Raw genomic sequence first — 23,950 nt, 5'->3', positions numbered from 1 at the left:
TCATCCTCCACCACCCTCTTGTCCTTTTGCCTTCAATCTTTTCCAGCATCAGGGTCTTTTCCAATGAATTGACTCTTCACAAGTGGCCAAAGTATTGGAGCTTCAGCTTCAGCATCAGTCCTTCCAATGAATATTCCAGGTTGATTTCCTTTAGGAATAACTGGTTTGATCTCCTTGCAGCCCAAGGGACTCTCAAGAGTCTTCTCCAGTCCCACAATTCACAAGCATCAATTCTTTGGCACTCAGCCTTCTTTCTGGTCCAACTTGCACATCCATACGTGACTACTGGAAAAAACAGAACTTTGACTACACAGACCTTTGTTGGTAAACTGATGTCTCTGCTTTTAACACATTGTCTCGGTTTGTTGTAGGTTTCTTTCCAAGGAGCAAGCGTCTTTTAATTTCATGGCTGTAGTCGCCATATGCAATGATTGCTTCCCTGGTGGCTCAGTGGTAAAGAATCTGCCTGCAATGCAAAAGGCACATACAGGAGACTAAAGTTTGATCCCTGGGTTGGGAAGAGCCCCTGGAGAAGGAAATGGCAACCCACTCCAGTATTCTTGCCTGAAAATTCCATGGCCAGAGAAGCCTGGCCGGCTACAGTCCATGAGGTCACAAAAGAGTCAGCCACAACTGAACAACTAAACAATGCCAAGGCATTTTAAATTATAGTACACCAAATAAACATTAGTTGTGTTCCCCCTTCATTTTTCTTTCCTATAGTTATAAGTGCTAGTCAGAGAGATTTTAAGGTTTTGATAAAAATGGTTTATAGATCACAAACAATCGCAATTTTTCTCGTTCATAATTAAGAGTGCTTTGCGTGGTTTCAGCATTTTTTTATGGTGCAGTCATTATCATGGCTTCACACTACGCAGTCTTGCACAGCAAGGACAGCCTGTTTACATGCCCATCTTAATAATAAGCATTTGCTTGTTATTCTTTGCCAAGAGAAGAATGAATACAAGAAACCATAAGCCAAACAATTATAAAAAGACAGAGAAATTGTTCTCATAACAGTAGATAGACAGTTTAACTGTGTGTTCCAAGATGAAGGAATTGTCTATTGTTAAGAAGGAAAAATAACTTCACAGACTTGATTCTCATTTCTTAGGAAATGAAATCTCTAGATGAAATCTCAAGAAGAAAAGGCATTTATAGCATTAAAACATTTTTATTATAGAAAAAACTTACACATAATTCAAAAGTGAGAATATATAATAATACCCCTCATTCAGCTTAAACAATAGTCAATATTTTGCCAATTTTCTTAATTATTCTCCTCTCCACCTTTGGTTGGGAGTATTAGAAAGTAAATCTCAGGAGTTGTATTACTTTTACTGGTAAATACTTTGCTGCACATCTTCAACAAGAAACGGCATTTTTAGAGAATATTGTACTCAGTCACTCAGTCATGTCCTACCCAATGGACTGGAGCCTACCACGCTCTTCCGTCCCTGGGATTTCACAGGCAAGAATACCAGAGAGGGCTGCCATTGCCTACTCCAGGGGATGGGACACCACTGAGCAACGGAACAGCAACCACGACAGCTCTAGGGGATCTTCTCTGGGATGGAATCCACGCCTCCCCCACTGGCACGCAGATTCCTCCCCACTGCACCACCTGGAAAGCCCTGATAGAGGACACAGCACAGTGCAAACGTCCACGAAACGTATGAAATGAGCAGTAGCTCCTGAATGTCATCTAGTACTGACTGCATTCAGATATATGTATAGACTCCATATTCAGTCCATATTTGGGTTTCCCAAATTGCCTCAAAAATGCCTTTTTACATATGGCTCTATTCAGTTGAAATCCATACAGGGTCCACAAATTATACTTGGTTGTTGCATATTAATATCTAATATCTCTAGTAATCTGCAATAGTTCTTTCTTCTTTTTTCCCCATGCCACTGATTTATTGAAGAAAACAGATCATCTATCATGTAAAAGGTCCCACATTCTCATTTCCTCTGATTCTTTTCATTTGTTCTGTTTCTTGTATTTCCTGCAAGTCTGAAGGTAGATCTACAACCTTGATATTCGGGTTTGTTTTTCCTTTTGTTCTCTGGTGACGAGAATACTGCAGAGTGGATGCTGGGTTCCTTCTAGTGCATTGTAGCAGGAGGCACCCATGGTCTGCTTGACCCACTTTTAATGAATCTGGATTCCTACAGACATTAACTAACTGGTTATAAGTTTCATCCTACCATACCTATATAATGGTTTCAAAATAACTATACAAGAGGACCACTAACCATAGAACTATGGAAAGCAGTTTAAGAAAATTATGCAGTTCTTTTTGCCTTTAAGATGTATATATCCTACCTGGTATTTTCATTAAAATAATACTTTTTTGTTATTTAAAATAAGAATTGTTTATGTTGATGGTCATCTTTTCTTTCTTTGCTATAATTATGCTTTTTAAATTATTTCTAACATTACACCATGGCAAAATCAAAGCAATAAAATGAGGAGTATTCAGAGAAGTACTGCTTCCTTTCCAGCCTCTTTATCTACTTATTCCATCCCTTTCTCTGCGGCTGCTGCTGCTAAGTCGTTTCAGTCCTGTCTGGCTCTGTGCAACCCCAGAGATGGCAGCCCACCAGGCTCCCCCGTCCCTGGGATTCTCCAGGCAAGAACACTGGAGTGGGTTGCCATTTCCTTCTCCAATGCCTGAAAGTGAAAAGTGAAAGTGAAGTCGCTCAGTTGTGTCCGACTCTTTGCGACCCCATGGACTACAGCCCACCAAGCTCCTCCATCCATGGGATTTTCCAGGCGAGAGTACTGGAGTGGGGTGCCATCGCCTTCTCCTCCCTTTCTCTAGGTAACTAATTTTAGTAGCTTTTAGTGTATCTCCCCATTGTTATTTTTGAAAAAAAAAATGTGAGCAAGTACACTGTATCCTCCTTCCCTTTTACTTCTTACACTGAAGTATCAGACTGCATATAGCCTTCTATTCTTGCTGGCAGAGAGAGAATTTTGTTACCAAACTTTAAATGAAAGATACGGACTTAAAAAATCTTACTGATACAACAAACAAAGCTAAACTATGAAAAGGAAATTTGGGGTTTTAGTACTTTGGGAGAAGCAGATAGACCTTGTTCCCCAAACAAGATACCCATATCCTATAACCTTGCTGGTTTACAAAAGTATTCATTTTCTTATGAAAGTGGGTGGATTACTATTTCCTGAGCAGGCATGAAGATAAGTGTCTCTGTAATCTGGAAGGAATGAAAATTTAAAAAGTATAAAAATAATGAAGATATATGGATATGCATATGAAGATATGGAGATATCTTTAATGGCAGAAAGTGAAAAGGAACTAAAGAGCCTGTTGATAAAGGTGAAAGAGGAGAGTGAAAAAGCTGGCTTAAAACTCAACATTCAAAAAACAAAGATCATGGCATCCGGTCCTATCACTTCACGGTAAATAGCTAAGGAAACTATGGAAACTGTGTCAGATTTCATTTTCTTGGGCTCCAAAATCAATGCAGACAGTGACTGCAGCGACAAAATTAAAAGATGTTTGCTCCTTGGAATAACAGCTATGACAAACCTAGACAGTGTATTAAAAAGCAGAGACATCACTTTGCCAACAAAGGTCCTCATACTCAAAGCTATGTTTTTTTTTTCAGTAGTCATGTATGGATGTGAGAGTTGGATCATAAAGAAGGCTGAGCACCAAATAATTGATTCTTTCAAACTGTGGTTCTGGAGAAGACTCTTGAGAGTCCTTTGGACTACAGGGAGATCAAACCAGTCACTCCTAAAATAAATCAACCTGAATATTCATTGGAAGTACTGGTGCTGAAGCTCCGATACTTTGGGCACCTGACGTGAACAACTAACTCATTGTAAAAGACCCTGATGCTGGAAAAGATTGAGGGCAAGAGAAGGGGGCGACAGAGGATGAGGTGGTTGGATGGCATCACTGACTCAATGGACATGACTTTGAGCAAACTCAGGGAGATGGTGAAGGACAGGGAAGCCAGGCATGCTGCAGTTCATGGGGTCGAAAAGAGTCAGACATGACTTAGCAATGAACAACAACAACAAATGAAGATACGCACCTAGATTCATACTGTTTACTTTAGGATAAGTTTAAGTGTAAAGTTAAGTAATAGTAGCTAATGATATGGCATAATGTATGTTTTTCTGCATTTGAGAGTTCTAAAGAACATCTTTGTAAGGTTTTAATCTCATTTAAGTTGTTTCAAGGAGTTTCAGTTCAGTTCAGTCGCTCAGTCGCGTCGGACTCTTTGCAACCCCATGAATGGCAGCACACCAGGCCTCCCTGTCCATCACCAACACCCAGAGTCTTCCCAAACCTATGCCCATTGAGTCGGTGATGCCATTCAAGGAGTTTACCTAATAAAATTTGCAATAGACATTTACATGTTTAACAAAACTGGATTTTTCCAAGTGGTACTGAATTGAAGTGAAGTGAAGTGAAGTTGCTCAGTCGTGTCCGACTCTTTGCAACCCCATGGACTGTAGCCTACCAGGCTCCTCCCTCCATGGGATTCTCCAGGCAAGAGTACTATAGCTCTAAAATACAAAGAGTAGTCACTGTTTCCCTCCATGTACAAAAGCCCCTTGAGCATTAAATAGTCTTAAATAATATTGAGGTCAAAAAATAAAACTACTCATCATGAGAAGTCTAACATTTTATGTCATGCCATGATACCTATGTTAGACCATGCTCACTTCTTCATTAAAGGTATAGTTTCTTTTTTTACTATTATTGTTTTTTTCTATTAACTTTTATAGCCTATGAAAAATAAATATTTTAGAACTGGGAGAGATTTAAATTCATTCACTCCACCCTGTCTTAGTTTGTTCAGGATGCTATAATGAAGGTATCATAGACAGGGCGATTATAAACAAGAGAAATTTATTTCTAACAGTTCTGGAGGCCGGGAAGTCCAAGATCAAGGTGCTGATAGATTTGATGTCATGAGAGCCTGCTTCCTGGTTGATATACTGCCATCTTCTTGTTATAATCTTACATGGCAGAAGGGGAGACTGAACTCTCTGGGGTCTCTTCTCTAAAGACACACTTCTTATTCATGAGAACACCACCCTTATGACCTAATCATCTCCAAAAAGCCCCACCTCTAAATACCATCCATTACACTGGGGATTAGGTTTCAGCATATGAATTCTGGAGAATATAAACACTCAATCATGTGAAATGCCCGGCTGGATGAATCCCAGCCTGGAATCAAGATTGCAGGGAGAAATATCAACAACCCAGATATGCAGATGATACCACTCTAATGACAGAAAGTGAAGAGAAATAAAGAACCTCTTGATAAGGGTGAAAGAGAAGAGTCCATATAGTCAAAGCTATGGTTTTTCCAGTAGTCATGCTGATGTGAGAGTTGGACCATAAAGAAAGCTGAGCAATGAAGAATTGATGCTTTTGAACTGTGGTGCTGGAGAAGACTCTTGAAAAGTCCTAGACTGCAAGGAGATCAAACCAGTCATTCCTAAAGGAAATCAACCCTGAATATTCATTGGAAGGATTGATGCTGACACTGAGGCTCCAATACTTTGGCCATCTGGGGTGATGAACTGACTCATTGGAAAAGACCTGATGCTGGGAAAGATTGAAAGCAAAAAGAAAAGAGGGCAAGATGGTGGGATAGCATCACTGACTCAATGGACATGAATCTGAGCAAACTCTGAGAGATAGTGAAGGACAGAGAAGCCTAGTGTGCTGCTAGTGGTAAAGAACCTGCCTGTCAGTGCAGGAGACATAAGAGACAGGGGTTCGATCCCTGGTTTGGGAAGATCTCCTGGAGGAGGGCATGGCAAGCCACTCCAGTATTCTTGCCTGGAGAGTCCCATGGACAGAGGAGCCTGGCGGGCTACAGCGCATGGGGTCACAAAGAGCCAGACTCAACTGAGGCGACTGAGCACACACACAAATAAAGTAAGTGTCTTGCAAAGTTTAAAACTAATGGGACCAATCGCTACTGACATTAAACAGCCATGAATTTGGTATGTTTGTAAGCTAGAATTAGTGATTTGTAGTGGCATTTCATTATCCTTTCATTTATTTCAAAATGTCCCCATAAAATTAATTGATTAATTAAAAAAAAATTTCCCCAGCTCTCAGTAACCTGGGATACAAGTAAGAGTGCTGATTTGATGTTGTTGTTTAGCCATTAAGTCATGTCTGACTCTTTTTGCAACTGCATGGACTGTAGCCCACCAGGCTCCTCTGTCTATGGGATTTACCAGGCAAGAATACTGAAGTGGGTTGCTATTTCCTTCTCCAGGGGATCTTCCTGACCCAGGGATAAAACCCATGCCTGCACTACTGAGCCACCAGGGAAGCTCATCATCTCATTGCTAACAGTATTGATATGCCAAATTTCTCTGCTTCCAGCCCCTATCTGGGTAACACAGAGGTTAGTTTTTCCTTAAAATTCCAATCAGTTGCTCCTGGGAATCCCAAAGCTGTTCTGTGTAAATTCAAGAATTCCAAGATTGTTTCTGTCCCAAACCTGTGAAACCATCTAAGGGTGGAGTCATAGTGCTGCTATTCTTGACTTCCTAAGAGCTGTGATGTCTAACTTGAGGTGGAGCTTCAGGCTCCTTTAGCCACAAATCTTTCTGATGCCAAAATAGCACTCCTTTCACTGGATTCCTTGCCCTACTCAAACCATACCTGGTGGTCACACTGTTCAAAAAAGATAACTTTTATAACTTTTCTGAAGACGTCTAGTAAGTCAAACCTGTACTTCAAGACTAAGGCCACATTTGTTTACATGCCCAAATAGTACCACGGTGTAGCAAGAACTTAAAACCTTCCAATCATTTTCCCACCAGTTTTGAAATAAAGTGCTTCTTGATAAAACTTTATTTTGAGGGTCTGCATTATTTCAAAACCTGGCATAATGTAAGATTTTGGTAGGTAATACTTTTATATCACATGATTTCCAACTTTCAAAATTTAAAGTCACATGAAATTTGATGGCACTGTGCCGTGTGTGCTGTACAGAAGTGGGGGAAATGCCTTTCCTTATTTTGTGTTGTACACCCCATAAGAGCGAGTTTTTGGATTTTGCTGTAGTCTTTTCCTCCATATGGCTCAGACCCACAACCCATGGGGCTGAGACAGATGTCAAGCAGCTCCCCCTGCGCCAACCCCAATACTCTTGATTTTACTCCTCTGGATTCCTTTCCCCCATGAAGATCAGAATTTAGCAAAGAAAGATTTCAATAACTTATGTTCTCCCCTCACCACAGACAATTTACTTGTAATCCCCATTAAACGCAAGAATTTTCAAATGTCATTGAACATGAGACAGAATATCAGGGGGCACACAGGCCTTTCCTATATGCCTAAAACTGATGTCATGATCAACATGTGCATGCTGTATCTATTAACTTATCAAAGCGTTTACAGCAACAGACAAAGGAGAAAAATGCTTGACTTAGAAAAGTAGAATTCTGAATTCGGGGAAGTTGGTATATATTTGAACCCAACTTATCTCTACACTCAATAGATATGAATGTAATAGTCCCTTGGACTGCAAAGAGATCAAACTAGTCAATCCTAAAGGAAATCAACCCTGAATATTCATTGGAAGGACTGATACTGAAGCTCCAAAACTTTTGTCACCTAATGCAAAGAGCTGATTCACTGGAAAAGACCCTGATGCTGGGAAAGATTGATGGCAACAGAAGAAGGGGGCAGCAGAAGATGAGACGGTTAGATAGCATCACTAACTCACTGGACATGAATCTGAGCAAATTCCAGGAGATAGTGAAGGATAGGGAAGCCTGGCATGCTGCAGTCCATGCAGTTGCAAAGATTTGGCCATGACTTAGCAAGTAAGCAACAACAAATGGTAAACAGGTGGCAATAACAACAGAAAACCATCATTTACACTTAACAGTAGCCATGTACCTATAATAAATAGTTAAGAACACAGAGAAGGCACAAACAATTTCAGCAATCCTTAGTGAGCTATTCCCACATTAATGTGTGTTATTGTGAGTAACTGGAAGTGATGCCTGCGTCTCTTTCAGTGTATTCCACAGTTTAGACTTCTAACTTATGTAGTTTTCCTGTTCCTGCTTGTTAAATGAGGCATTCCTATATATATTTTCAAACAGAGACTCTCATTTTCTACTTTGTTTTTTCGAGTTTGGTTTCATCCTCAATTTTGTCTATTTGTATTTTAAAGATTTTATTGGAGTATAATTGATCTACAATGTTGTGTTAGTTTCAGGTGTACAGCAAAGTGCATCGGTTATATATATACATATCCACTCCTTTTAAAACTCTTTCCCCGTATAGGCCATTACAGAGTGTTAAGTACAGTTCTGTGCTGTACAGTTGGTCCGTATCAGTCATCTATTATATATAGTAGTGTGTATATGTCAGGCCCAGTCCCCCGATTTATCCCCCCCTCATTTTCTACTCTTGAGAAAGTAAAAACATTTAACTTAATAGTGACTAGCCAACCCTGGTTCAACAACTCTATACTCCTATCGATATAATAATGCCATAGTGTTTACCTCAAAATGCTTTAAAGTAAGCACAATATAATAAAATTTTAAGCTGTGATTTTAACTTAAAAAAAAAATAGGCAGCACAATAAAATTCCAAAATGTATAAATGGCCTATACTTCTAGAAGTCTGTTCCTATCTCCCTAGGCCTAATTCTACTTCCCAGATGCAATCACTGCTCTCATTCTCTTGTATATCTTCCAGAGGTAGCCTGTGCATTCCATTTATTTCTAATGCTTTTATTTCATGTCTTTCTTCATTTTAGGTGACTCCAGAATTAATGATAAAAGCATGTACTTTTTATACTGGGCATTTACTGAAGACCCATTTTTAGTAAGAACATGAGTTTTATATGTTATTCCCTCCTCTTTGTGTTCTTATTCTAGAAATTCTCCATATGAAGAACAACTCACTTTTGGCCAGTTGTACTGATTTTATCTATTTAATCTTGTTTTCACCATTTTTTATTGTATATTTCTTTTATATTTATTCAGCTTTTACTTAGTTACAAGATAGTCTTTGCTTCTTCAAGGTACCAGTTTGTCTTTTTTAAAATAGAACTTAAAAACTGGAATTACAGGTCTATAATCCTCTTATCTGAAATCCTTGGAGACAGACATATTTGGAAATCTAGATTCCCTTTCTTAAAATTTTTTTAGAAAGGAAATCTCTGCATACACTGTGTATTATATAACATCTTCAGTTGTGTCTGGGATGGCACATTGGAACCAAACATATCTGAACACTTTAGTATTTCTACAATAAAATATATTTGTATATTCTTGCTGAGTGAAATGAAGAAATACTATGAACCATTATGTGTCAGATTCTGAGAAGTTTTGATGCAAAATTAGTTTAGGTCAAGTCTAGCTTTGCCTCTAAATAAGTTATGGGAGAAAAAAAAAATTCTATTTCAGAGCTTTGAGGGCTTTACAGATGCAGACAAGGGGAATGCAAGCTGAAAGAAAATGCAAGGACTGACTGTGAATAAACCAATGTGAATAATTTGACAGCTTCTTTGAAGCTGTGATTTTTGGGGAGGTAAAGGAGGCCCAGTATATTACTTCTTCTCTCTCAGTTTATTTATTAATGTATTACTGTAACTTCAAAATATTATATTCCTATATTTTCTGCTTATAGCACATGGAGAGAGATAGCAATACCTCCTATAAATGAAGATGAACTTCTGGCTGAAAAAATGGAAGCAGCAATAGTATATGACAATTTCAGACTTAAAAAACATGTATTACATCACTGGCACTCTTATGTGAAAAATAGAAAAGAACAACTTAGAGGTAAATCCTTATATAGTAACAACTGGTTTTTGTTTTCATGGATCCAAAGTTTCAACAAACTTAACAGTTAAACATAACCTGTACTAGAGAATTTATTATTTTTATGTCTAGAAAATTGTCATGAAATGTAAAGTCACTAATTTAAAGTATGTAATGAGATTTGTCTCAAAGAGATTTAGTGTAATAGAAAGCAGGCATATTTTAAATAAAATTCTATATCTATTTGTGTGAATATATACAAGTTTCAATATAAATAGGGAGCTACTATTAACTTTTTTTTATAAAATAGAGAGTTGGGATAGATAGGTAGATGGACAGATAGATATCAAAATTGACTGTTTTTTATAAACAGCTCTTTATTCTTTATATTTTATTTAATGAATTTCTGAGAAAACTTAAAGAAAAATAATTTTCTTTTACTTAAACCCTCGATAGCTGTAATGAGTGGACAGTACATGTATGTGCTTTTCAGAGCAGGAATAGAGAGTCCATCCAGCTAACTACATATTGATCTGTTTATGGCTGCTGCAAATCAGTAAATCCTTTCCTCTTGATTGGCTCCTGTTGGTACCTCAGAGTGGACTCTGGTGATTTTAACATAGGGTGGTGGTGGTGGTTTAGTCGTTAAGTCGTATCCGACTCTTGTGACCCCATGGACTATAGCCCGCCAGGCTCCTCTGCCCCTGGGATTTTCCAGGCAAGAATATTGGAGTGGATTGCCATTTCCTTCTCCAGGGGATCTTCCCAACCCAGGAATCGAACCCAGGTCTCCTACATTGCAGGCAGATTCTTTACCGACTAAGCTAGGTAGTGGGTCTCTATTTCTGAGAGGAAGCAATTAGCTATAGTTAAGAATGGTGTCCCCAAGGCCTGCCTTAATTATCCTCCTTCTTGGCCTGGCCCCTGTGTTTGAGCTTTGGACCCCTGCTTAAACATAAATATATATATATATATATATATAGCAATCTATTTAATCACAGGGCATTTAAAAGTACTATCTCATGACTCTATTTCTATGAATAAATCTGGAAGTTCTGGTTTTATAAAGAACAGATTTGTTAAAAAGGATATGCTATATAACTTGACATTTTGTTACATCTATAATATCTTAATTTATAAGGGCAAAGGTAATGTTTACAAGTTAATGAAGTCTCAGCAGTACTATATTTTGCTGTCAATAGTAATCAATTTCAGATGCAATTAAAATAAAAACTATCAAATGCAGCATTGTTTCATGTTATAAACCTGATAGAATATTAATTATAATACTGTGCAATTATATACAGTAATCTAATGCATTTTCTTCAGATGCGCTACTGCGGATACAAAAGATGTTCCACTGCTACAAGATGATAGTTATCCTAAGTAAATGGAGGGATAGAGCAAGACATAAGTTTAAAAAGAGAGAAGATGAGCTGGTATGGCATATTGTACACTTACTGTTTTTTAGAAACTGAACTTTGCTGTTACATTGATGTTGTCTCAGATAATAACGCTATGCGTGGAAAACACTGAAGACTTGAATATTATATACTTTTAAAGGGGTCCTTTTTCTTTTAATTTAATAATCTAAATGCCTCCTCACTTACCCAAAATATTTCCTAATAAATTTTGCTCTTTCATTTGAAGTTCAACATCAAGGAAACATCTTTTTAACATTTCATTTTAATTTATTGATAAAGACACTAAGAATTTTGTTTAAGCAAGTGTTTAGGTGGAAATAAATGTTTAAAGTGGAAGAGAAATGGTTTGATATGATTATAACAGAAATAAATGGTAAAGACTAAATTTATTCTTTTCTAGATAAGGTTGCATTTCTATCTACTCTTTTCAATATCCAATTTAGTAAATTAAAATCTTAATACTAAATTATCTTTAAAGCTACTAAATTTCTACACTTGAATCATTCTTAACTGGGACACGTATTAGAAATTAAAGCAGTCAAAACAGAGCATCCAGGCAAACTCCTTCAAACTTATAATAATAAAAACATCTCTAGTTTGCTTTAGCTATCAGCATAGTAAATTATCATTTAATGTTTTTTAGAATATTCATAGTAACTACTAGGAACAGATACAGAAACATGCTGGAATTTTTTGTAGTTATATTATTTAGTATGTAATGTTTTACTAATAGTCTGAAATATAAAGTCGGGATAAATAAGAAAGAGAAAACTAGGAAGAAATTAAACCCCATTTTACGGTTCCTGGTGAAAAGGTAACTGCGTGACCAGGCTGCCGTTTTATATCCCCTTAAACTGAATGTCCCTGAGAGAAGGCAGCACTGTTCTCTTTAACCATCCCCATACACTAAACATGATGTTTTGTAGTAATTGATATATATATATATATAAATATGTATGATAGTGTATATTATATATGACACAGTAATATTATCCCTAATATGTGAAAGCAGTGAAAGTGAAGTCGCTCAGTCGTGTCCGACTCTTTGCGACCCTATAGACTGTAGTCTACCAGGCTCCTCCATCCATGGGATTTTCCAGGCAAGAGTACTAGAGTAGATATGTATTAAATAGTTAATTGAGTATTTAAAGAAAATGTTTTATTTTAGCTATGTGATTTCTTGGCCTAGCAGTACTGCTGCACTCACTAGGGTGGAGTGAGGACAGCAGGTGTCTGCTGGGAGGAGAGAGCTACGTGCCACCTCTCCACTGTGCACGCTTCCTTAGGCTCTAGTATGTACATATATTGCAGGAAAATTGTGTGTGTGTATGGGTACAACACTTATTTACCCTTGAGGGTTTTTTCCTTGATTATGCGCTCTTAATGAATGGATTGAAAGTAAAAATGGGGATTTACTGTAATGATACATCAGGCAATTCTCCAAATTCTTTCCTTCTGACTTTTTTTAAGAAAAACGTTTATATATATATATATATATATATATATATATATATATACACATACACACAGACACACATACACATATATATATACACTTTTTTTTTTCATTTTTGGCCATGCCACACGGTTTCTAGCATCTTAGGTCCCTCAACCAGGGACCTTGAACCCAGGCTCTTGATAGTGAGAGGTTGGAGACCAGAGAAGTCCCCTGACTCTCCTCTTACAGCTCCAGGGTAACCCTTACCCTTCCATGCCCCAAGTATCAGTTCTGTCATTACCAGAACCTTGACTCTAGGTTTCAGCTTTCTCATTTCTATAAGAGAAGGCTGGCCCACATCTTCAAGGTGACTGCCTATGCCAGTATTGTATGACAACTAGTGGAAATGATCTATAATGCTTTGGTGGTTCAGAGACTATTACATATGCCCTGGACAATGATAATTTATATAATGATGATGATAATAATGTTTAATTGGTGCTGTCATTATATCAAGCATTGTGCTTTATATGTATCGTCTCATTTAGTCCTTACAACAATTCCATGGAATCTGTAAATTATTTTCATGGCAGATGCTAAAGCATGAACTTCAATTACAAAAATTCTCCAAGTTAAAATTCAAAGCAAATTCTAAAGAAGAACACTTTTTTCCTGAACAATTTGTGTCTGAAGACTTTCTTATAGGTGGGATTCCTGATTTTGACATTTCACAGTTACCCAAAAGAGCAATATTACAGGTTCGTATGAACTCATGTCTTAACTAGTTGTTTTGATAATGTTTTCTTAAAGAGTGGTTTTATAAACCTTGTATGAATGATGGAAACCATATTTTGAAGAAAAAATATTTTTTACAACTACCTTTGGGCTATCTCAGCTTTTGGAAGTCATCCATTTGGATGGCTGTAAATTGTTATAATAATCAAAAAATGGAGAAATTAAAGAAATAGTAAATAATGAAAAAAAAAGTCTTTCTTTCCTTCCTCGTTCAAGAACATATTGTCATTTAAGGTACCACAGATTTTAGATACTTCACTGCATACCTTTTAATCTCTAATCCTTAATCCTTTAACCTGAATGTTATACCTACACTCTGGAATGTAAGTGGGGCTTGTCATAATGCTACTTTCAGTTAGTTAAATATATTTATGCCTCTCATCTTTCTTTCTTAGATTGTGAGTTCATAAAAACAAGAATCATGTATCTATATCTTATAACTCATTGAATTAATCTCTGAAATATAAACCATAATTCCAACTACTGGTTATATTCTGTCCTATTTTGATAAATATGTAATCCCTATTTTGTGGGACTACCTGATGAATGGTGGAAGAGTTGTAAAATATCACCTTATTCTGGTTAATGGCAGATTTACACTATAAAATCCCATGTATTAAATCTATCTTTCTAACTGTAGAACTGAGCTCAAGTTATTTTGGGGAACAAGATGTATACCTGTATTTATATTTCATCTCGCACTTTACGTATAGTATACAGTCAGAATGAGGACATTTTTGTCCCCCATTAAGTCCCCCACTCCAGTGTTCTTGCCTGGAGAATCCCAGGGACAGAGGAGCCTAGTGGGCTGCCGTCTATGGGGTCGCACAGAGTCGGACACAACTGAAGCGACTTAGCAGCAGCAGCAGCATGTTGACTGCTAATGTTTATTTACATTGTAAGCACCTGAATTTTCAATTCATTTCAGATTATGCCTTAAAACATTTTTTATCACTTTACATATAATATAAGAACCTAGCAAGAGTATGCTTTCATCTTCCCCTTCCTGTGCTTCATGCTATTATTTCCATATACTTTATTTTTATGTATTTAGAAACCCTACATTAGAGTTTATTTTTCCTTTAAACAGTCAGTTATATTTTATCCAATGTGTATTTTTAATGTTTAACAATCTCAAACAGGAAGGTTGCAAGTGCAATACAATGTACTTTTTTTTTCTGAACGATTTGAGAGTAAGTTGCTGACATGATAACCTATCACCCCTAAATATTCCTGGAGTTTTCACTATAAACAAGGGCATCCTCTTGAAATCAGCCATCAAAATCCTTGGATCTAATTTGGGTATCCCCAGTTGTCCCGATAATGCAAAAAGATGCAATCCAGAATCACACAGAATAGCTGATTACCATGGCTGTTTGTCTCCTTGAGTCTGCCTTTCTTTAATTGTCATTCCCTTGACATGAAGATCAGGCCAGTTTTATTGTAGAAGATGTCTTATTTTAACTTGTTCTGTTTTCTCCAGAATAGATCCAGGTTCTGAATTTTTATTAGAGATAGCACAGACATTGGGCTGTGCTCTTCGCACTCCATGGTACAGAATCTGGATTTGCCCAGGATTGGTGATTTCACAGGTGATTGCTTGTTTAAGGCGGTGTCTGCTTCTCCACTATTCAACTGCCCTCTCTGAAATGGATATGCATTTTGTGGGGAGGTACTTGACAATTACGTAAATATTCCCGTTCTTTGTCAAACTTTCAGTTTGTTTATATCCGTATGACTCATGGTTTTCTATTTTATTCAATGAGATATAATCTGTTACTATCACTATTTATTTTGGTGCTCAAATTCTTCCAGATTCAGAAGTAGGACTCCTTTCAAGTTTCCTTCTGTGTCCCTTTGACATGTAACTGTCATCCTCTGAGCACTTCCCTACTTTATAGCACAGCATGATATCACCAGATAGTTGGTACCAAAATCAAATTGATTATATGCAGCCGAAGATGGAGAAGCTCTATATAGTCAGCAAAAACAAGACCTGGAGCTGACTGTGGCTCAGATCCTGAGCTCCTTACTGCAAAATTCAGACTTGAATTGAAGAAAGTAGGGACAATCACTAGGCCATTCAGGTATGACCTAAATCAAATCCTTTATGCTTATATAGTAGAAGTAACAAATAGATTCAAGAGATTAGATCTGATAGACTGCCTGAAGAACTGTGGACAGAGGTTCATAACATTGAACAGGAGGTGGTGACCAAAACGATCCCAGAGAAAAAGAAATGCAAGAAGGCAAAATGTTTGTCTGAGAAGGCCTTGCAAATAGCTGAGAAAAGAAGAGAAGCTAAAGGCAAAGATATACCCAACTAAATGCAGAGTTCCAAAGAAATAACAAGGAGAGATAAGAAAGCCTTCTAAAGTGAACAGTGCAAAAAAATAGAGGAAAACAATAGAATGGAAAGGCTAGAGATCTCTTCAAGAAAATTAGAGACGCCAAGGTAGCTTTTCATGCAAAGGTGCACAATATGGGACAGAAACAGCAATAACCTAACGGAAGCAGAAGAGATTAAGAAGAGGTGGCAAGAATACACAGAAGATCTGTACAAAAAAAGTCTTAATGACCTGGCTAACCACGATGGTGGTTATCCTGGAGTGTGAAGTCAAGTGGGCGTTAGGAAGCACTACTAGGCACAAAGCTAGAGGAGGTGATGCAATTCCAGCTGAGCTATTTCAAATCCTAATAGATGAATCTGTTAAAGTGCTGCACTCAGTATGCCAAAAAATTTGGAAAACTCAGCAATGGTCTGGAAAAGATCAGTTTTCATTGCAATGCCAAAGACTGGCAATGCCAAAGAGTGCTCAAAGTGAAAGTGAAAGTCATTCAGTCGTGTCCAACTCTTTGTGAGCCCATGGACTATACAGTCCATGGAATTCTCCATGCCAGAATACTGGATTGAGCAGCCTTTACCTTCTCCAGGGGATCTTTGCAACCCAGGGATTGAACCCAGGTCTCCAGCATTTCAGGCAGATTCTTTACAGCTGAGCCACAAGGGAAGCCCAAGAATGCTCAAACTATCATTCAATTGTGCTCATTTCACATGCTAGCAAGGTAATGCTCAAAATCCTTCAAGCTAGGCTTCAACAGTACATAAACTGAGAACTTCCAGGTGTACAAGCTGGATTTAGAAAAGGCAGAGGAACCGGAGATCAAATTGCCAACATCTGCTGGATCACAGAAGAAGCAAGGGAATTTTGAAAAACATTTACATCTGCTTCATTGACTACGCTAACGCCTTTGACTGTGTGGATCACAACAAAGTGTGGAAAATTCTTAAAGAGATGGGAATACCAGACTGTCTTACTGGTCTCCTGAGAAACCTGTATGTAGGTCAAGAAGCAACAGTTAGACCTGGACATGGAAAAACAGACTGGTTCAAAATTGGGAAAGGAGTATGTTAAGGCTGTATATTCTCACCGTGCTTATTTAACTTATATGCAGAGTACGTCATGGAAAATGCCAGGCTGGATAACTCACAAGCTGAAATCAAGATTGCGTGGAGAAAAATCAACAACCTCAGATATGCAGATGACACCACCCTAATGGCAGAAGAGGAACAAAGAGCCTCTTGATGATGGACAAAGAGAAGAGTGAAAAAGATGGCTTAAAACTCAACATTCACAAAACTAAGATAATGGCATCCAATCCCATCCTTAATGGCAAATAGATGGGGATAAAATATAAACAGTGGTAAATTTTATTTTCTTGGGCTCCAAAATCACTGTGAATGGTGACTGCAGTCATGAAATTAAAAGATCCTTGCTCCTTGGAAGAAAAGCTGCAACACACATAGACAGCATATTAAAAAAGCAGAGACATCTTTTTGTCAACAAAGGTCCAAAGCTATGGTTTTTCCACTAGTCATGTATGGTTGTGAGAGCTGGACCATAAAGAAGGCTGAGCGCTGAAGAACTGATGCTTTTGAATTGTGGCACTAGAGAAGACTCTTGAGAGTCCCTTGGACAGCAAGGAGATCGAACCAGTTAATCCTAAAGGAAATCAACCCTGAAAACTCATTGGAAAGACTGATGCTGAAGGTGAAGCTCCAATTCTCTGACCATGTAACGCGAAGAGCTGATTCATTGGAAAAAACCCTGATGTTTAGAAAGACTGAAGGCAGGAGGAGAAGGGGATGACAGAGGATGAAGTGGTTTGGATGGCATCACCGACTCATCCTGGACATGAGCTTGAGCAAACTCAAGGGGATAGTGAAGGACAGAGCAGCTTTGTGTGCTGCAGTCCATGGTGCTGCAAAGACTCGGACACGACTTAGTGACTGAACAATGACAACAATTTGCCTTCTGTGTCCCGTTGACATGTAACTATCATCCTCTGAGCACCTCTGTACTTTATAGCACAACATGATGTTCCAGTCTCCACTTGTATTTTCCTTGCTCCATCCTAGTCATTTATCTAGAACTCTTTGAATCCTTTTGAATGGAGAATTGTACATAGAAACCAAGATCTGAACACTACCTGTGTCCATTGCCATTGGAGTGTTGCTTCTCCCGTGCACTCTTGTTAGAACTAGAGATTGTGTAAGTAGGTACACGCATATACGCATTTCCTCCGTATATACATATCTCTATGTACTTAAAACCTACACTGCTTGTCAATACTTCCAGTTCAGTTTATCACCACAGGACTCATTCTAGTCTTCTCCTTTTCTATATCTGCAATGTCCTTCCCCAACAGTGAGAATCCCAACTCTCATTATTCTTCATGTATTTCCTTATCTGATCACTCCCCTGCGTGTAAGCAGTCACACATGTGGCTGCCACTGTCCCCTCTGTGTGGATACCTTCTTCATCCTGCTCAGGCTCTGACACCCCTTGCCACTCAGAGGCCCTCCTCATATGCTTGGACTATGACATTCTATGCCAGTTGCCCTTTCCCCTATGCAGCTGCCTTCCTAATTTTGTTTGGGCTAACACACCCTGCACTGAACACCTTCCTAGGCAGATGCCCCCCTTGCCCTACTCAGGTTCTGAATCTCTCTGCGTGGCTGCCCCTCTTTGGGGATCCCTGTCACCACATGTCATCCTTCTCCCCCAACATAGCTGCTCTCCACGTGCCCCTTGCTCCAGGGATCTTACACAGAGTTTTACTTCCTTTATTCACCCTCCTTGTCTTGTTCAGGTTCTTATATCCCACAATGGCTGTCCCTCCTTAAGGACTTCCTCCTAGTTCCTTGCAGACTCCAGTATCCTACACTGTTCTTCCACAGGGACTAGTGCCCTTCTCATTCTGTTTGTCTCAGTCTGTGCTGAGCAGATGTCCTCTTCTTGGGCTCCAGCATCCCACAGTGAGCCATGCTTCCTCATTTGTCTTCCTTTTTCCACTGAGGCTCTGATATTCTACTGTGGGCCATTCCTCCTTGGGGACACCCTCTTTACCTGTCTTGGTCTCCAAAACCCTGTGCAAGGAAGGCTGCTCCACTGAGTGGATACTCCCCAAGTTCTGATGCCTCGCTTTGGGCCAACAGAAGCCCCCTGGGCCCCTCACCTTGGCACAGATGCTTCCTTCACTTGGACCAATCTAATGGTTTAAGGACTGAACTGCGTTGAAAGAAGAAAGTGAAAGGGTAGTGGAAGGGATCTTTTAAGGAAATTAAAGATACAGAAAAAAGTATTTTCTATTTTTCCACAGATTGGTTGATTGTGGTGTTCTTCTAGTTTAGATATGAGTTTTCATCTGGAACCATTTTTCTTCAGCATGAAGAACCTCCTTTAACATTTCTTGAAACACATTTTCGTTGGTGCTTAATTTTCTCAGCTTGTATTTTCTCAACCTTTAAAAATTTCATTCATTCCATTTAAAAGATGTCATTCCATTATCTTCTGTATCATTGTTTTAAATGAGAAGTCAGTGGAATATTTTTCTTTATATGTATGTGTCTTTTTCCTTTCTCGTTGCTTTGAAGACTTTTCTTTTTATGATTGAATATTCAGCAAGTTGATTTTGATATGCCTTGTGGTTTTCTTTGTGTTTGTCCTTCTTGGAATTCACTGAACTCATAGATATAAATATTTGTATTTTTCGGAAAATTTGGAAAGTTTTCAGCCATTATTTCTTCAAATATTTTTCATTCTTCTTTATCTTTCTGGACTACAATTACACACACATTAAACAACTTAATATTTCCCCACATTTCATTGTGTTCCTTTTCCTTTTTTAAGACTTTTTTTCCTTCCTGAGCTTCATTTTGAATAGCATTTATTGTAATGTCTTCAAGTTCAGCACAGTAAATATGCAACTGTTTTTTTAAAAGTCATTAACTTCTGTTTAATTACTCATTAAATTAGTCAAAAAAAGGCACCAGTGATTCGTATAATAGATGGCCTGCAACATACTGCTGAATTTTGGAAGTAGGATGAACTTAGAATGTTTTAAAATTCTTACTAACTTTTGTTAACCTCCTTTTTCTTCAGCTACCTTAAAAGGGGAAAAATGCATCCAGTCAATCTTGAGTTTAGAAACTTTTCAGAAAGAGACAGAGGATGGCCGCAATAAACAATAACTTCCTCAGAATGTAGAGCAAGGAAATTGTTGATCATTAGTGATATTTGGCTAAGTTGCTTCAGTCTCATCCGACTCTGCGACTCTATAGACGGCATGCATGCATTGGAGAAGGAAATGGCAACCCACTCCAGTATTCTTGCCTGGAGAATCCCAGGGACAGAGGAGCCTGATGGGCTGCCATCTATGGGGTCACACAGAGTCGGACATGACTGAAGTGACTTAGCAGCAGTAGCAGCAGTAACATTTGGCTAGTTTTATAGTAGGGATTTTTAATTTTGTTTTTATTGTTGACCGCCTAACTTCAAAATAATTAAACAATGCTTGTTTAGGGTAGAAAAAAAAAAAAGCAGTGTCTAATCTGCTATTAAGCCATTCTAGTGACTTTTTTTCACTACAGATGTTACATTCATCTCTAGAAGTTATTTGATTCATTAAAACATTTTTTCACTTTCTCTTTCATTTTTCTTTGAAATCCTTGAGCATTTTCAGAATAGCTGTTTTAAAGAATTTGATTACCAGTTCTATTATCCCTGTAATTTCTCTATGTGTTTACGTTCTAAATTTTTCTCTTGGTTATGCGTTCTGTCAGATTTTCCTTCTTCTTTACAGATATTGTAATTTTTTAATTATTATATGCTGGATGTTTAGTAAGTTACATTGTTGAGTGCCTGTTTTCTTTAAGAAGCGTTAACTTGGATTTTGCGGTTAGTTAATTTACTTGAAGACAGGCTTCATCTTTTCTCAGCTTATACTTAAGCTTTGTTAAGGAAAGACTAGAATGACATATTTTTATGCTAGTTTATCCTTACGCTTATCAAGTGATCTTCCTGGATCTTTACTGAATGCCCTAAGTGTTCTGTGACGTGTCTGTACTCTGATTTGCCTCAATTTGTAAATTTCCCAGTCCATATGAACTAGAGTTGTACTGTTTACAGATTCCTGGTAGATGCTTTGTCCCCAGGAGTGGGTTTCTTATTCAGCTTCAAGGCCTGTCCCCTGCATAGACACACTGTTTAAAATGCAGTCAAAGAGGCAAGGATCCCTATGCAGACTTTTAGAGCCCTCTTTTCTCTATAACTTCCACTTTTCCAGCACTTTGCCAATAAATTCCAGCAACCTCAACATCTGTGAACCCCATCATCTATTTCCTCAATCTCACGAGCCACCAATAAATGCTTCCATGCAGAAAGCCTGGGCTATCATGGCTTTCTGAACCTGGGTGGTATTTAACTTCAGTTGCTCCAAATAGTGCCCATGTATCCTTCCATGGATCTCTTCCTTCCATTTCTTACAGAAACTTTTTAAGCTCTTATTTATGGACTAAATGTTTGTGTGTCCCCTTCTCCCTATTCCTATGATGAAGCCCTCACTTCCAATGTGACTGTATTTGGAGACAGGGCCTGTGAAGAGATGATTAGGCTTAAATGAGGTCATATAGTTGGGATCCTAACCCAATAGGGTAGTAGCCTGTATAAAAAGGGGCAGAGACACCAGAGCTCTCTGTCTGCCATGTGAGTACACAGCAAGAAGGCAGAGAAGAGAGAGCTCCCACCAGGAGCCAAATTGGACAGACACTTGATCTTGGACTTCCCACCCTCCAGAACTATGCGAAATACACTTTTGTTGTTTACGCCACCGAATTTATTGTATTTTGTTACGGCACCCTGAACAGACTGTTACCACTGTTCAGGTTTTCATGCTAAATACCCCACCTCACTGTCCTTCACCTTCACTTCCCATCCTTCTTCACTGAATAACTATATGCCACCAGGTAGGAACTCCTTTAGCTTACTTCCTGACGCCTTTCCTCAATTCTGTTTTCCTAATCTTTGTACCCTCTTTTCAAATGTACCATCCATACCCATCTTTGCTTCCTTTTCTGTTCTAATAGCATTTTGTGTATATAATATAGAATATTTACATCAGATACCTTTCTTTAAATTCTGCCATAGGTAGTGATGCAAGCTATTTTCAGACCATTATTAATGTCAGTTTTGATTCCATGAGTAGTTGACAGAAAATGGCATAATTAACTTCAAACACAAGACAGTTTCTCAACATAGTTTTGTTGCCTGTTAGTCAAGGCACTCAATGGTACACACGTATGAAATTATTCCTGGATGTCTAGGAGTATGTCTTATTCATATTATATTCTCTGATTTATAAGCATACAGAATATTTTAAAATATTTAATCAAGTGAAGGAATATGTCATTTAAGGAATTAGACTATGCTGCTCCTATTCAAGGTTAAAAAGGTAGTACAGATCTGGAATAAAAGGATCACAGTTTTCCTCAGGCTATTTCTTGTGCTTGTGACAGTCAACAATTATTGATGGTTAGACATAAAAAGTAAGTTTTCAATAATTAAGAAAAATCTAGTGCTGATGGAAACAGAAGAGAAAAAGGACAAGGTTCTGAACTATCTTTAGGCCCCACCAACAGTGGGGCCTTCAAGAACACAGTACCTTTCTTTTTATGGGCCTCCATATAGGTGACTAGACTTCCCTGGTGGCTCAGAGGTTAGAGCATCTGCCTACAATGCGGGAGACCTGGGTTCAATCCCTAGGTTGGGAAGATCCTCTGGAGAAGGAAATGGCTACCCACTCCAGTACCCTTGCCTGGAAATCCCATAGACGGAGGAGGGTGCTAGATTACAGTCTATGGGGTCGCAAAGAGTCGGACACGACTGAGCTTTCATATAGGTGACTTACAGACAGCATAAGAACATTTAAGTCCTTAGTTTCAGAAGCTGACTGGATGCAAACAGTTAACTGTGCTTCAAAGTAGCTATTTTAGGCACAACACTCTGGGTCTAGTAATTCTCTAAGGTATCAGGTCATACTGTCTTCACCTACCAATACAGGAAAACATGACTGTTAGTGGGGCTTAAAGAAACAAGGACTTGTTTTTTTCCCTATAATAGAAGAAGGCCATTTAGGGATGCTTCTCCACAATGCCAATAAAAATGGAATTCTATTTTTTCACTTCACAACCCTTAGTATCCTCTTGGTTATTGTCTCATGGTTGCAATACGGCTTCTCCTCTTTCAACCTCATATTCACTTACCAGCCCAGGGGGAAGGGGGAAAATCTTACCAGGAAGAAGGGGAAAATCACAGTGGTGGAAGGCAATAGGTTGTCTATCTTCGATTATTAGGAAAGCCAAAGTTTCCCTAAGACTTCACAGCCAAGACTTGCAGTGATGTGCCTTAGATTAGAACTTTGCCACTAAGCCACATCTAACTGCAAGACTGCCATGGAACTGTGAGTGGGGCTTGAGTGAGATAACAAGTAGTCAGTCTCATTGAAGGTGGACCTAAACCGCCATTCATCAGTCAGTATTTAAAAGGGCATTCCTCTTTGTCAGGAAAATATGTGTTGGTTTTAGTGAAAAGCAAAACAACAATTACAACAAATAAGAAACAAGAAGATATAGAGGCTGCAAAGGAGCCGCTTCCACCTTCCAGTCCTGTTGTTCAGTCATGAATTCATGTCTGACTCTTCGTGACCTCATGGACTGCAGCCCTTCAGTCTTCTCTCTCCTTCACTATCTCTAATAGTTCACTCAGATTCATATCCATTGAGATGATAATGCTGTCTAACCGTCTCTTCCTCTGCCATCCTTCTTTCCTATTGCTTTCAATCTTGCCCAGCATCAGGATTTTTTCCAGTGAGTCAGCTCTTTGTATTAGGTGGCCAAAGTAATGGAGCTTCAGCTTCAGCATCAGTCATTCCAAAGAATACTCAGGATGGATTTCCTTTAGGAATGACTGGTTTGATCTCTTTGAAGCCCAAGGGACTCTCAAGAGTCTTCTCCAGCACCACAGTTCAAAAGCATCAATTCTTTGGCGCTCAGCCTTCTTTATGGTTCAACTCTCATATCCGTACATGACTACCAGAGAAACCATAGCTTTGATTATATGGACCTTTGTTGGCAAAGTGATGTCT

The 23,950-nt window shown here is 38.4% G+C and overlaps 1 protein-coding gene across 1 annotated transcript in view; it reads left to right on the top strand.

The window, feature by feature from the left end:
- The window catches only part of FBXL13 (F-box and leucine rich repeat protein 13), a 221,646-nt gene that overhangs the window by 28,010 nt on the left and 169,686 nt on the right, over positions 1 to 23,950 (top strand). Inside the window, exons 4-7 of the mRNA XM_069587823.1 lie at positions 8,800 to 8,867; positions 9,675 to 9,829; positions 11,138 to 11,247; positions 13,264 to 13,428. Of these exons, the coding sequence (XP_069443924.1) occupies positions 8,800 to 8,867; positions 9,675 to 9,829; positions 11,138 to 11,247; positions 13,264 to 13,428 (498 nt within the window). The remainder of the gene's footprint in view (positions 1 to 8,799; positions 8,868 to 9,674; positions 9,830 to 11,137; positions 11,248 to 13,263; positions 13,429 to 23,950) is intronic.

This window comes from Ovis canadensis, chromosome 4 (genome assembly GCF_042477335.2).
Source record: "Ovis canadensis isolate MfBH-ARS-UI-01 breed Bighorn chromosome 4, ARS-UI_OviCan_v2, whole genome shotgun sequence".
In the NCBI taxonomy this organism is placed as follows: Eukaryota; Metazoa; Chordata; class Mammalia; order Artiodactyla; family Bovidae; genus Ovis; species Ovis canadensis.
Note: the sequence above shows the minus strand (reverse complement) of the source record. Positions and strands in the feature narration are given on the sequence as shown.